This window comes from Sprattus sprattus (genome assembly GCF_963457725.1).
Source record: "Sprattus sprattus genome assembly, chromosome: 2".
Taxonomy (NCBI): domain Eukaryota; kingdom Metazoa; phylum Chordata; class Actinopteri; order Clupeiformes; family Clupeidae; genus Sprattus; species Sprattus sprattus.
Genome location: NC_137921.1, coordinates 5,666,640 through 5,681,639, shown reverse-complemented (window position 1 = coordinate 5,681,639; position 15,000 = coordinate 5,666,640). Strand labels below are relative to the sequence as shown.

Sequence of the window (15,000 nt, the reverse complement as noted above, 5' to 3'; positions counted from 1 at the left end):
CCTTCCTCGGCGGAGAAGACGGTGGTGATGGCACTGAAGGGGCCCTGGCCTTTGGTGTTGTAGGCGCCCACTTTCACGCTGAAAGGGCAGAAGGGGGCGATGCTGTCGTTGCGGTAGACGTAGCGAGACACGCCGGGCGTGGAGGTGACAGCGTGGGTCCAGGTCGCCTCGCCCAGGGCCCGGAAGGCGATGATGTAGCCGAAGCCGTCACCGTTCTGAAGTTCCTCGGGCACAGGCTGAGAGGGAAACACACAACTATAGTGATATTAAAACACATATGGCACAGCCTACGAGTACATCCTACTATAACGCACATATGGCTAAACCTACTTTATCGCACAGACTCCACAGCCTACAAGTACATCCTACTATAACGCACATATGGTTAAACCTACTTTATCGCACAGACTCCACAGCCTACGAGTACATCCTACTATAACGCACATATGGTTAAACCTACTTTATCGCACAGACTCCACAGCCTACGAGTACATCCTACTATAACGCACATATGGTACAGCCTACGAGTACATCCTACTATAACACACAGACTCCACAGGCTACGAGTACATCCTACTTTAACACACAGACTCCACAGCCTACGAGTACATCCTACTATAACGCACATATGGTACAGCCTACGAGTACATCCTACAATAACACACAGACTCCACAGGCTACGAGTACATCCTACTATAACGCACAGACTCCACAGCCTACGAGTACATCCTACTATAACGCACATATGGTTAAACCTACTTTATCGCACAGACTCCACAGCCTACGAGTACAACCTACTATAACGCACATATGGTTAAACCTACTTTATCGCACAGACTCCACAGCCTACGAGTACATCCTACTATAACGCACATATGGTTAAACCTACTTTATCGCACAGACTCCACAGCCTACGAGTACAACCTACTATAACGCACAGACTCCACAGGCTACGAGTACAACCTACTATAACGCACATATGGTACAGCCTACGAGTACATCCTACTATAACACACAGACTCCACAGGCTACGAGTACAACCTACTATAACACACAGACTCCACAGGCTACGAGTACATCCTACTATAACGCACATACTCCACAGCCTACGAATACAACCTACTATAAAACAAATATGGCCCAGCCCATGAACTTACCTTACTATATAAGTATAGTGATATTAAAACATAGAGAGTACAGCCTAAGAGCTTCCGCCACTAAACAAGTATTAGGCACAGCCTACAAATGACCCTACTCAACATTGAAAGTGGTGATAAGACATGCAGTATAGAAGTCAAAGGGTCTGCAGTTTCTCAATACTGCTATAAAACGAGAGTATTGTAAGGATATAACTGAGGCAGGCTTAAATCTTACTGTTCTCTTTTCTACAGCCAGGAAAATAAAAACTCCATTAGGTGGAGCAGAAATGACTACATCTCTTGGGCTTGGAGTGCGAGTAGCGAAACTAGCCCAGAGCCACGTGTGAACGAGCGGAATGATAGGACCCTTGGGTCCGAGTGGAGAATGGTTATCCGGAGGAAACAAGCACATTTGCTTCCATTCAATTAGGCCAAATGGTTACCTCGTGCAGTGTTAGGGATGGGGGGGGGGGGGGGGGTTATAATGCAGACGGATGACTTACCTCCCATGTTATTACCAACTCAGATTTGGAGCCTCCTCCGCCGCTGACATCAGTGGGGGCCGTGTCAGGGACTGGGGGAGACGAGAGTGAGATAGAGAGACGAGTCATCAGAGATTAGAACGAGATGGAGACGAGTCATCAGAGCGCCTGAGCGAGCGCACAGCATCTGCCAGCGAGCCTCCTCTTCCCACTGAGCTCTGCCTAATGCATGCATGTGGGTTTTTCCTGGGTCTGTGTGGGGTTTTTTCCTGGTATTTGTATGTGAGTGTGTATGTGTGTGTGTGTTTTTGTGTGTGTGTGTGTGAGCTCTGCGTAATGCATGCATGTGGGTTTTTCCTGTGTCTGTGTGGGTTTTTTTTCCGGTATTTGTACGTGTGAGGAGGATTTGTATGAGTGTGTATGTGTGTGTTTGTTTGTGTGTGTGTGTGTGTGTGTGTGTGTGTGTGTGTGTGTGTGTGTGTGTGTGTGTGTGTGTGTGTGTGTGTGTGTTCGTGCGTTTTTGTGTGAGTGTTTGTGTGTGTGTGTTCTTGTGTTGTTGTGTGAGTGTTGGTGTGGGTGTGTGTGTGTGTGTGGGTGTGTTTGTATATGTGTTTTTGTGTGTGTGTTTCTCTGTTGTTGTGTGACTGTGGGTGTGTGTTTGAGTGTTTTTGTGTGAGTGTGGGTGTGGGTGTGTGTGTGTGTTTGATTGTTTCTGTGTGAGTGTGGGTGTGTGTGTGTGTGTTTGATTGTTTTTGTGTGAGTGTGGGTGTGTTTGTATATGTGTTTGTGTGTCTCTGTGTTTTTGTGTAAGTGTGTGTGTGTGTGTGTGTGTGGTTGTGTGTGTGTGTGTGTGTGTGTGAGTGTGTGTGCCTGTATGTGTGTGGTGCACCACACACACACAGTTTATCCACCGTTCATTCTGAGCTTGGCACAACACTAATTGCAGAGCTACAGGTTTCACATCCCTGCTGAGATATGTACTATGTGGGAGAACAGAAGCCTGTGCAAAACAAAAGCCAGTTACCTCCCTGACGCAATGGCAAAACATGTTCCGTAATTGTGTTCTGAAGTATTGAAGTACAAAACATTCAGTGAAGCACTGTACAATGGGCTCATGCTAGGCTCCTGGTAATGACCATGTCCGGTCATTCAGGAAGAGAGAGACAGGAAAGAGAGAGAGAGGGATGAGAGAGAGAGCAGCGTGACGGATGAGAAGGAACAAAGGTCGCGAGAGAGACAGGGAGGAGAGCGAGGGAAGAGAGAGAGAGGGATGAGAGAGAGAGGGATGAGAGAGAGAGGGACGAGAGAGAGAGGAATGAGAAAGACAGGTAAGAGAGAGAGAGAGGGATGAGAGAGAGAGGGAAGAGAGAGACAGGGAAGAGAGATAGTTAGGAGAGAAAGAGGGATGAGATAGACAGGGAAGAGAGAGAGGGATGAGAGAGGGACGAGAGAGAGAGGGATGAGAGAAATAGGGAAGAGAGAGACAGGGAAGAGAGAGAGGAAAGAGAGAGAGAGGGATGAGAAAGACAGGTAAGAGAGAGAGAGAGGGATGAGAGAGAGGGAAGAGAGATAGAGGAATGAGAGAGAGAGGGATGAGAGAGATAGGGATGAGAGAGACAGGGAAGAGAGAGAGAGGGAAGAGAGAGAGAGGGATGAGATAGACAGGGATGAGAGAGAGAGGTAAGAGAGAGAGAGGGATGAGATAGACAGGGAAGAGAGAGAGAGGGATGAGAGACTGCCTCACCAGTGTCTTCCGTCCTGGTTTTCAGCGAAGCAGGGCTGGGTTCCCCCATCCCCACGCTGTTCCTGGCCACCGCACGGAACTCGTACTCCACCCAGGCGTTCAGGTTCACCACGGTGGCCGTCAGCGTGTTCCCATCAATCACCTCGGGCACTGGTGAGACAGGAAGAAAACAATGGGGGATGTCTCAAACAGCCAAGGTGCCGACGCCAGCAACTCTGTTAAGTGCTACAAGCTATAGAACACAACAACCGGGAGCAATTTAACTGCCAACACTTTTGAACTAGTAAGTAGTCACGCTTTACTCTGAACGGAGTGTCCAAATGCTCTCAGTGTAAGTGAGATGTGTTATTTTACATATATTTTTGAAAGACTCTTTTGAGATGAATTCTTTAATTCAGTTGAGTTGAGGTTCCACGAGTGAGGTGGCCCAGGTTACCTGTGTCCACCGCCTGCCAGCCCACAGTGAAGGGGGTCTTGGTCTGGAGGATGTACCCCCTGATGGGGCTGCCGTTATCGGGGCCGGGCATCCAGGAGACCTGGGCGTTGCTGTCCGTGATCTCGTCCACCGTCACGGTCTCGGGGGGGCCCGGGGGACCTGACTCGCCCAGACGATGAATCAGGCAAAGTTAGCTTTTTTCCATTCCGCAACAACTCTCGAATCTGTTTCCTCTCCTCTCTTTCTCCGCCCTCATTAAAGCTTTCCCTCGCGTGCACACACACACACACACACACACACACACACACACACACACACACACACACACACACACACACACACACACTCTCTCTCTCGCACAGACGTGGGAAGGAGGCACCATGGATGCTCTCAGGGTGCCTCTTTCAGCATCGTTACATCACTCCTCGTTTGCCACGGGCGTGAGCGCACATTTCAGACTACGCTAGGACTAGCGAACTCGACGCCAGAAAAAAAAAGATGTGTAATCGCTTTCTCTTCCACTTCCTTTTACTCTTAGAGTGTTCTCCTGGGACCAGGCGTGATCTGTGGCTCTGTATGAGACCAGAATACATGTGTGTGATCAACTTGTTGAAACGAAATGTGCTGCAGACGAGGCTGGTTTCCCTTCTACAACCCGCTTGCAACGGTGCTTGACAAAAGCACCGTTCACTGCTGCTGTTTCTTATTTGAAGTAAGACCCGTACTCCCAGTTTTGCCTTTGGGACACATTGGATTCATTTTTAAAATATTAAATGTAACAAAGGCACTGATTCTTGCGTAACTGTCCTCAGGCATGTAAAATATGTCTGCCTCATCGTGACTACTTGTTCTACTGAAATCTGTGCAAGATGAAAACAATACGTTTATTTATTCTTTTCTAAGTCAGAGGGAACATTCATCGCTCTGGAGCATGCATTGCCTGTCAAGCTAATGTTAATTGAGAGCTATTGATCCCCGTGAATCTCATTATTGCTCCCTGATAAACTGTTTTGATATGCTGCCCTCATTAGGAAACACTAATTGAACCAAAAAATCAGCGATCAATTCATTATTCAATTATGCTTTCATTACTGTGGCCTGAGCCAAGCTGTAAAGGATTTCTGTTAGTGAAGCTTGTCGGCAAATGTTGCACATACAAGAAAGTGCCCCCGAGGACACAGAGTAAAACATGAGAGGGCTTAGCAGCCGAGTTATAAGCCAGCATAAATGCCTTTGGTTAATATTGTATGTCTGTCTTATTGAGCCATGAATCCTACAGTTTTTATACGGCAGGAAGTGGGATGTTTGCTCACCTTTGACAACCAAAACGGCCGCCGCAGAGAGGCTCTCGACGTCTGTATCAACCACACACACGTACTTCCCAGCATGTTTCAGCTGGATGTTCCGAATCATCAGGTCACCCGCCATTGGCTGGCACATGAAAAAAAAAAAAAGAAGAAGAAAAAAAAAAAAAAAAGTTTACCGATAGAATTGGGGTAACGGACACACAAACATTTTGAAAGCGAATTAACATTTTATGCAAAGCAACTGACAGGTTAGATGTTTATTCCACCAGTGTGTATGCTCCCAGGGGTTCAAACCTACGACACAAGATTATTATATTTATTTATTTTTTTGGATATATTATTATAATTTATGCTATTTGATGGTATGTTGTTCACGCTAAGCCAGTAAGCTAGCTTTACACGGCTTCACACTCTTGGGAGGTATGAAAATAGCCGTCTAGAAGGTTCTACAGCCCCTGGGTGCCCTGAGGCCCGGACATTTTGTGAGACGACGTCCATGCTGAGTAAATATCCTTCTGGCTGTCCCACCAGCCATCTCAACCGCACAGAGGAAGGGATTACACAAACCAACCGGCTAAAGGGAACCAATTACATCTTAATTACTCGAGAATGAGTGAGCGAGCGAGTGTATTCACCAGACAGACAACCAGAGTGGCACGGCTGAAAGAAGTAAATGGGGCTTGCAGACAATACAGAGAGTACATACAACGATTACGTGAAGCTGATCAGTCAGCAGGAATGATGAGTAGCAAATGGAACAAGTCTCGCAGAACCCCCCCCCCCCAGTAGAAAAATAAATAAATACATGTAAAAACAACACAACAAAATACAAAGAAGAGAAAGCCAGATTCCAATACGTCGAATTCTCATTTTGACGTCTTTCAAGGTTGCCCCTGGATAAGCAAACAAAAGTGGAGGCCATTCTAAGACTCCTGTTGTGATGTACATTTGGGAGATTACGTACATCTCTGCCTGTGAACATCAGCGTCAGCATACAGAACATATGCTTTTATACACAATGTTTTTCACGCACATTACGCCAACGCCAGAGTCGATAGGGACAATCAACTCCCACTTCTGTAGGGAACAATAAAGGACCACACGAATGCCTGGAAGATTCCCCTGGAGATCTCTCAACACACACACACACACACACACACACACACAAACACATGCACAGACTCAACTCCTCTTGATAAAAGCAAATGCATAAACTGAGACCAAATACTTTACGTGCGAGATGAAAGCACATCGCACGGCACCAAACAATGGTAAATGTGTGGTTAATTTGCCTCCTTAGCTGACTGCGAGTGTGGAGAAAGCGTTCACCATGTGTTATTATGGAAATTAATTCCGCCGAGATGTGGAGTTTGACTGATAGTCCCCGTGGAGACGTGAGATGAGAGAGTTTGCAAAAACCGTATCTCCGCACTGATCACCATCTCCAGCAAACTCAGGACATACAAAGGAGGGATATTTCTGAACACGGTCGTCAAAGTTTAAAAGCAATTTTGAAGTCCAAACAGCTGAGCTGAGGACTTGTGACAAGTATTCATCCCAATTACTTTGGTGTGATCATACTATTTAGAGAAGATCTCCAGCAAATAAAAAAATAGGTCCAATTTGCAGAGTTTAAATCTACATGGGGTGTATGAACACACACAACCATCCAGGGCCCTAATTCATTAAAAGGCAGTGAGCAAAGCAGCGCGCAAAGTCTGCTGTGCGTGGACTTAAACTAATTTAATAACTTTGCTCGTTGCCTGTCAATGACATACAGTAAGGGGCCAGCAGTACTCTAGCAAGTTCACGGACATATGTAAACACACACATGCACACATCATCGACAGCCACATATTGAACGTACAATGATCAAAATATCCTTGAAAACAGAGTTAAGTGACACGTATAATTTACGTATAAATTAACCGACTCTCGCTATCGATCCATGCAGACCTCATATTGACAATCCTAATGATGCTTGCATCGGATATTCTTCCTCTCCCCCAACATTAATTAATCTCTGCTGAGGAGCAAAATGGCAGCGTATAGATTTTCAAATGTTTCAAACATTACCCAGCTCTGAGGCACCAGCAGCGCTTCGAGTTAGCTGACCCATTAAAAGTCAATGGAGGACGCCAGCCTTAGAGAGTGACTTTTAACAACAACAACAACAACAACAAATAAACAAAAAGTTTTGTAGGTCAACTGTCTTCAGGTATGGTGATTTGACCCTGAGGGAATAGACATGGTGACCAATAACAAAAAAAACACACACACAAACACAAATAAACAAGCAAATAAACAAATAAACATTGCTCGCTTATTCCGCACTCACCCCTCCCACGTGTTCGAAGTGTCTGTCTGCTTTGCTGACGACTTGGCCGTTGAAAGCCCAGGAGAACGATACGTCCAGCGCCGGGTCACACGCCACCTGACAGGGGAGCACGATGCTCTCGCCCACAATGATCTCCATGTTCGACGGACCCTGACTGATCCGTGTGGGCTCTGCGATCCGACGGGGATAGTGTCAATATAAAACAGGTCAGCACCACATATACTGTATGTGCATCCATCAAATGTATTCATGTCACGGGGTATAGATCCTTCCCTGGTAAATGCTTATGGTAATTCCAGTTGCATTCTTATTCGAAATAGATAAAATGCTTCGCTACAAGGTATATGAGCACATCCCGGCCAATAAAATGGAAATATAATTTTCTTAAAGGTATTTCACAGCTCCCCAGGCTAGTAGGAGAAGTTAATAAGTAGATGGAGTCTGTGCGGCTCGCTGCATCCTAAGATTTCACACTGTTGGCCTGGCAAAGACGACTTGGCAGCTAATATACAACGTTGTTAAAATCACTTCATGATATGGTATTTATCAAAAAAATAACTTGGAAAGGTCCTGTTTTTTCCTGTTATTGGCTCTCGGTCAGCTGTGAGAGTCAACCCCATTAATGTACAAGACTACTGTTGACAACAGCAGCTACAGTATATATACGGTATCTCCCCATGAAACAGCCGATCTTTCAATAACACTTAGCTATAAAGCTCTTGTTACATTGTAACTATACCACTGAGTACAGTTTAACACACTGCATCTCTGTATGTATCGTCTCTCTAATACTCTTTATTTACATAACACTGACCAAAAAACCTTATTTTATGGAATTATTACATCTATAACAAATTATAACATGCCTGTGTACTCTATATAAAGTATGGTCAATCATGCTCATGTATTCTCAGAAGCAGTGGAGGCTCCAGTTACATCAATGTGAAACTATCTACAGGATCCACTCAAAAAAGCAGCAAAAGTTCAGGCACGAAGATGAAGCAGAGAACTCCTGAAGCGTCCTTGGGCCGGTGAACACACTTGATCTAGCTTACCGAAGGCGCTGTGAGCAGGAATCAAATATTTATATGTGGCAAGCTCAGGACATCCATCACAAGGAGCAGCTAACTTACAGTTCAGAGAACTCTGCAGAGAGATAAAAGAGGTTCTAGGTGGAACCTTTTTCCGCATTCATGAACATGCAGGAACCAAGGCTCTAAATTGCAAGCCGAGAATCTTTGGATTGTAAAACACAGTTGTAGTTAAATTCTAGTTATATGACTCTTTAGGTGTGGGTCAGTTGTCTACTGATTGTGTCTCTAACATCAGTTTAGAACTGCATTGCTATCTCTACCCCGTCTCTGGTTCTCTCCATGTGCTTTTCCACACAGGGGTTAAACTAAGGGCAGAAAAAAATGGAATTAAGGGGTACTAAGTGTTGTATTGCATTTTAAGATGCTCTCTTTGTCATGCTTTGGTTCATTTGAATGGTCTCAGTCTGAGTGGTACAGTGGTCTCAGCCCTGCAGCTGAAAAGATTCGTTTTTACATGGATCTCAGAAACATGGGAATTCTTGGGCTGCAAGTAACTCCCCTCAGGAGGTGACAAACCCCTCCATTAGCCTGTGTGACTGTGTAATACCCTATCAGTAAACACCACATTACATGTGATGAATAATTATACCAGAGGTAGGACTACATGAACTGGGTATTTAGGGGGAATATGGACAAAGGACTTGGAGTGTTTCTGTAGCCAGATACTCCCACACTCTATGTGTGTCGCAATCATTCTCTGAGCAGCCAGGTATGCTCATACTCCCTGCGTGTTTGGCTGTTTCTTTATGTGTTTTCTCCTATGCATAAGTCACTTGAGACTCGTTTGAATGTGTAACTGAATTAGTAACTTGCACCTGACAACTAAATTGCGCTCTGATCCACTATGGCCTCATAAGAAATGATTAACAAACAGAAGTTTTACTCTGTGCCTCCGCAAAACACGACTATAGCATTAGTTTCAAAACAAAAAGAAGTGATGTAAATCTCGAGGTACCTGGCTAATCACCTGGGTTGGACATGCTGCAGCAGAACTGCTTTATTTTTTGATACATTGGTGGATTGCCGTCCAGACTCTGCACTGCACTGGGTCCAACGTTTATAATGAGATCACAGTGCGGCACCCTGGCTCTTAGTTCCTGAACTGGGTCTAACATGCTGGGAAGCCCTGTGGCACCGGGTCCCTGAACTAGGTCTAACATGCTAGGAAGCCCGGTGGCATCACTGTAGTCTCTGAGCTATTCTCCAGGACTAGTAACAGGTTGTGTCTGTGGAATGTGCCGAAATATGGGAAACAGCCGTGGCAATATCCTGAGTAGAAAACTAGTTCATAAAAAGAAAGGGGGGTATTCATCATCAACAGATCGTAGGCATCCAAAATAAATTACCCTTGGTCAGCCTACCTAACGGGTGGCAATATTGCATTCAAAGGACCGGGACTAAGGCTGAGTTCCTAAAACTAAGTTTACCAAGACAGAGTCCTTTAATAAAATATTGTATTTCAGCAAAGCGCAGAAAGACAAACACGCAGAAACCTTCACCCCAACATAGTTCTGTCTTTTGGTCTGGAAAGTGGTTCCCCTACAGTCTTGAGGTCTGATATCTATCACCGAGTTTTAAGATCTATATTAGAGCTCTGATATCTACCACAAGGATCAGAAAACCTACACTTCAGAGTACTCTACAAGGACTAAAAAAAATATTTGTATGATTGATTGTAAAAACTTTTCACAGGAATACTTCACTTTGCATTCAAAGTTCTTGAGGTGTAAGAATAGTTCTAGGTGTTCTAACCTCTGAAGGCTCCGTATTGATAGAACCAATTAATTCTTTTAATTGGTTATTTTTTCTGAGAAAGCATTCAGAAACTAGAACTGAACTCAGTATACCTCTGCCTAAGCCCAACAGTACCCTTTAATTTTTAGGTTTAATAAAGTATTTATCTATCTATCTATCTATCTATGGCACTGTTAGCAAAAGCAAAACTAAATGCCTGCAGGCGCCCTGTGAGTCAGATCGACTCCTACACTTGGCCCATGCCATGCTACACCTTTTCAGTTTTTGAAAAGGTGTAATTTAGCAGAAATCGAGCCAGCAGTTTATGTGTAATTCTGCTAACAAACAAACAAACAAACAAACAAACAAACAAACGGACAGGGTTGAAAACATAACCTTCTTTGGAGGAAGTAACATCACAGCATGCCAAAGAACTCACTTGTAACTAGAAGTCTTCCAGAGGTGCTGGCTGTCCCGAACTGGTTTTGTGCCAAGCAGGTGTAGGTACCTCCATCTGTTTTTGTCAAATTTGTGATTTTCAGCGTTCCATCAGGAAGAATAATTATCCTAGAAAATGGGCAACAAATTCACAAATCACACCTATCTCAGGAGGAGGGGCGATGTGATTAAGATCATAGATCCTGCTAACACACTGCAGTACCTGCATTCAGCATCTACTGCATGATTCTATAAAGCATGTAACACACACAACTCAAAACTCACACACAACTCAAAACTCACACACAACTCACAACTCACACACAACTCACAACTCACACACAACACACAACTCGCAACTCACACACAACTCACAACTCACACACAACACACAACTCACAACTCACACACAACTCACAACTCACACACTACACACAACTCACAACTCACACACAACACACAACTCCACCAACCTCTCAGGAAAAAAGGATACTACAATGTTCAGGTCGGAACTAATTTACAGCTAATTTACACTGTTTACACCTCCAGACTATTCTGATTTAAGACGTGCTTTATCTAATTTGTTTGGTCGACACGGTGCAACCATAATCAAAAGAAAAAAGAATGAAAGAATGAAATAAAGAAAGAATGAAAGGAGGAAAAAAGAAAAAGAACAAATCTTGCACAGCAATTGCTCTTTCTAAACAAATGAATCCAAAACCAGCAGGAGGCCGGGTGGGAGGCAGTGGGTGGTGTGTGTGGTGTGTGTGCTGTGTGTGGTGTGTGTGGTGTGGGTGGTGTGTGTGGTGTGTGTGGTGTGTGTGGTGTGTGTGGTGTGGGTGGTGTGTGTGGTGTGTGTGGTGTGTGTGGTGTGTGGTGTGTGTGGTGTGGGTGGTGTGTGTGGTGTGTGGTGTGTGTGGTGTGTGTGGTGGGTGTGGTGTGTGTGTGGTGTGTGTGGTGTGTGTGGTGGGTGTGGTGTGTGTGGTGTGGGTGGTGTGTGTGGTGTGTGTGGTGTGTGTGGTGTGGGTGGTGTGTGTGGTGTGTGTGGTGTGTGGTGTGTGTGGTGTGGGTGGTGTGTGTGGTGTGGGTGGTGTGTGTGGTGTGGGTGGTGTGTGTGGTGTGGGTGGTGTGTGTGGTGTGGGTGGTGTGTGTGGTGTGTGTGGTGTGGGTGGTGTGTCTGGTGTGTGTGGTGTGTGTGGTGTGGGTGGTGTGTGTGGTGTGTGTGGTGTGGGTGGTGTGGGTGGTGTGTGTGGTGTGTGTGGTGTGGGTGGTGTGGGTGGTGTGTGTGGTGTGCGTGGTGTGAGGGGTGTGGGTGGTGTGTGTGTGTGGTCTAGGTGTGAGGGGTGGTGTTTGGTGGTGGGGGAGCATTCAGCATTCAATCTATTTGCAACGCTGTCGAGCGACAACTCACCACGAGCCATTTCATACTCCACAACCTCTCCCTCCCCCCCCAAATGGCTGAAGGACCCCCTGCCTGTAGCGTCTAATGGCACCATTCTTTATTCATGAGCGTCTCCGGTCAGTAGACCGGCCTGGCAAACGCCACGTGCTCTCGCCTCTGATAATTGGTGGTTTGCCGGGGGAGTGGGAGATGAAATGTTGTTTTTTTTCTCCGTTTGTTTGGATGTTTGTCGGCAGAGCACTTACCTCTCGGTGGTCAGCAGAGGCTCCTCGCCCTTCTTCCACTGGCTATCTGCTCTGGGGAAGGCCTGGGGCCGGCACTCCAGCGTGACCATGCTGCCCACCTTGGCCTTCTGCAGGGCCCGCAGTGGGCTCTTAGAGAAGTCTGGGGCCGACGCTGCCATGGAAGAACAAGGAAGGAAGGAAGGGAGGAGGGAAGGAAGGGAGGAAGGAAAAAGGAAGGAAGGAAGGAAGGAAGGAAGGAAAAAGGAAGGAAGGAAGGAAGGGAGGAAGGAGGAAGAAAGGAAGGATGGAAGGAAGGAAGGAAGGAAGGAAGGAAGGAAGGAAGGATGGAAGGAAGGGAGGAAGGAAGGAAGGAAGGAAGGAAGGAGGAAGAAGGAAGGAAGGAAGGAAGGATGGAAGGAAGGAAGGAAGGAAGGAAGGAGGAAGGGAGGAAGGAAGGAAGGAAGGAGGGAAATATAAATATATAAATAAGTAAATAAATAAGTAAATAAATGGTGTAGAGGAGGAAGCTGGGTAGGCGTAACATAAACCTAACACACACACACACACACACACACACACACACACACACTAACATACATACACACACATACACACACAGACACAAACAGAAGCACACACACATATCACCTCACATGAAAGACTGGTGCAAAGCCATGCTGGTATTGAACAAAAGCCTAATCCATTGTAGTTGCTATGGGTAACCCAAGTAATCACTACCCCTCACTGACACGTACATTAATCTACCCAGTAATAAGGGTGTGCAAAAATATAGTGCTCTCGATTCATCGCTTTTTAAAATTCGTCTGATTCAATATCGATCTGAAACATTTGTGGATAGAACTTTTAGGCTACTGTGCATTTTCCCCAGTTTTCTATGGTTCACTTCCACACTGGTTAAACATGGCCTATTCAAGCCATTAGAAAAACTAGGAACATGACTGGGTAACTTTATTTTTGGTTGTGTTTTTTTCTCCTTTTGTCTCTATTTATCCTACCTCTCCGTGTATAAGCCTTGGCCAGCACTGATTTGCTGTTCAATTTTTGATCTCCTAGAGAGTATGGGGGCTGATATTTATAGCGGTTTAATTCATCGCTGTGGGCCCAGAATAGACGGCTGTGGTCATGGCTCACATGGCCCCAGCAGAAGTGGGACAGGCTCTCCTGAGCGCGGCGATTAGGAAGAGAGAGTACAAATATCCCACAACTGTTTACCGTAGATCCGCCGGTGCACTCGTTCACTCCCTTGCTCTATCTCACCCTCCCTCCCTCCCTACCTCCCTCCCTCTCTACCTCCATCTCTCTCTGCCTTTATTGGGAGCCTCAATCTGTCCCTCAGACCTCGTAGAGGGAGGAAGGGAGAGAGAGAGAAGAGAGACAGACAGAGAGAGTGGGTGGGGAGAGAGGGATAGAGAGAGAAGAGACAGACAGAGAGAGAGAGGGGAGAGAGGGATAGAGAGAGAAGAGAGACAGAGAGAGTGAGTGGGGAGAGAGGGATAGAGAGAGAGAGAGGTAGTGACAGAGAGCGCGAGTGAGAGATGAGTCGGAAGGGAGGGAGAGAGAAGAGAGACAAACAGAGAGAGTGAGTGGGGAGAGAGGGATAGAGAGAGAGAGAGATGTAGTGACAGAGAGCGGGAGTGAGAGATGAGTCGGCTCACTGTCACTGTTTGCCCTGGGTTTTATTCCTCGCCTGACGTCCTCCGAGGCCGCTTTGTCATGCTGTCATCGCGCAGACGGCCTCCTTAAGCGGCTCGCCGAGCCAATCAATATTGAATTTACATGACAGAGAGATATTGCATGACTTTTGGCATAGCAAAATCAATGGTGATAATGCAGCCCTAACAAGGGCCTCTCACCAGACTGGCAGGGCAGGGGGGGGGGGGGGGGGGGGCGGTGGAGGGGGAAAATAAACAAGAAGAAGAACAGGGACTAACGTTTGGGCAGGTTAAAAAAGCAGAACAGCCCCTGGACTCCTGATGGCTATTCAGGCTATTATGTTTCAGTTTCAGATTTCAGTTTGTTTATTTGTTGAAGAGGGACAGTGTACATTAATAAACATTCAAATGTAAACGCACCCCATTGTAGCCAAAAGGCTAGTTTCCATTGGCAGTCCCCCTGCCAGAGTGTTAATGGCTAAACAACTTAAAAAAAGGCATTAACATATATATATATACATATACATATACATATACTGTATATACAAACATAACATTGACAAAATAAAAATTAAATTAAAAATGCAAATTAAATTAAATTAAATACCAATATATAAGTTCTACTGACCCACTAATGCTCACATTTTTGGTTATGTGTACAATAGGTTCAGTATAGCTCTAGCAGTTAGTGTAAGACATATAGATATGTGTATCTGTTTAGTATGTGTATTTATGTTTAGTATCTATATTGTATATTTATTGTTTATCTAGTAGGTCTACTATTTTTTCTTTCATAGGTATATCTTATGTTTAGTACTTATTGTTAAGTTATATGTTATGTTATATCATGCAAAGTCCTTTTATGTTATGTTATGTCTTGTTATGTTATGGTAGTGTGGTACGGTGTCCTGTCCTAAGAATTTCAGTGCCCAGACCGACTCTGTTGTTCTGTGCATCTGACAATAAAAGACTTGACTTGATGGGCTTTT

General features: G+C 45.3%; 1 protein-coding gene across 1 annotated transcript in view; it reads right to left on the bottom strand.

Annotated features, from left to right (window-relative positions):
- cntn3a.2 (contactin 3a, tandem duplicate 2) overlaps positions 1–15,000 on the bottom strand; it is a gene marked incomplete at both ends in the record, with an annotated part of 41,669 nt that overhangs the window by 8,714 nt on the left and 17,955 nt on the right. The window contains 8 exons of the mRNA XM_080832408.1: positions 2–236; positions 1,643–1,713; positions 3,366–3,515; positions 3,802–3,960; positions 5,115–5,232; positions 7,447–7,616; positions 10,714–10,841; positions 12,360–12,510. Of these exons, the coding sequence (XP_080688534.1) occupies positions 2–236; positions 1,643–1,713; positions 3,366–3,515; positions 3,802–3,960; positions 5,115–5,232; positions 7,447–7,616; positions 10,714–10,841; positions 12,360–12,510 (1,182 nt within the window). The remainder of the gene's footprint in view (position 1; positions 237–1,642; positions 1,714–3,365; positions 3,516–3,801; positions 3,961–5,114; positions 5,233–7,446; positions 7,617–10,713; positions 10,842–12,359; positions 12,511–15,000) is intronic.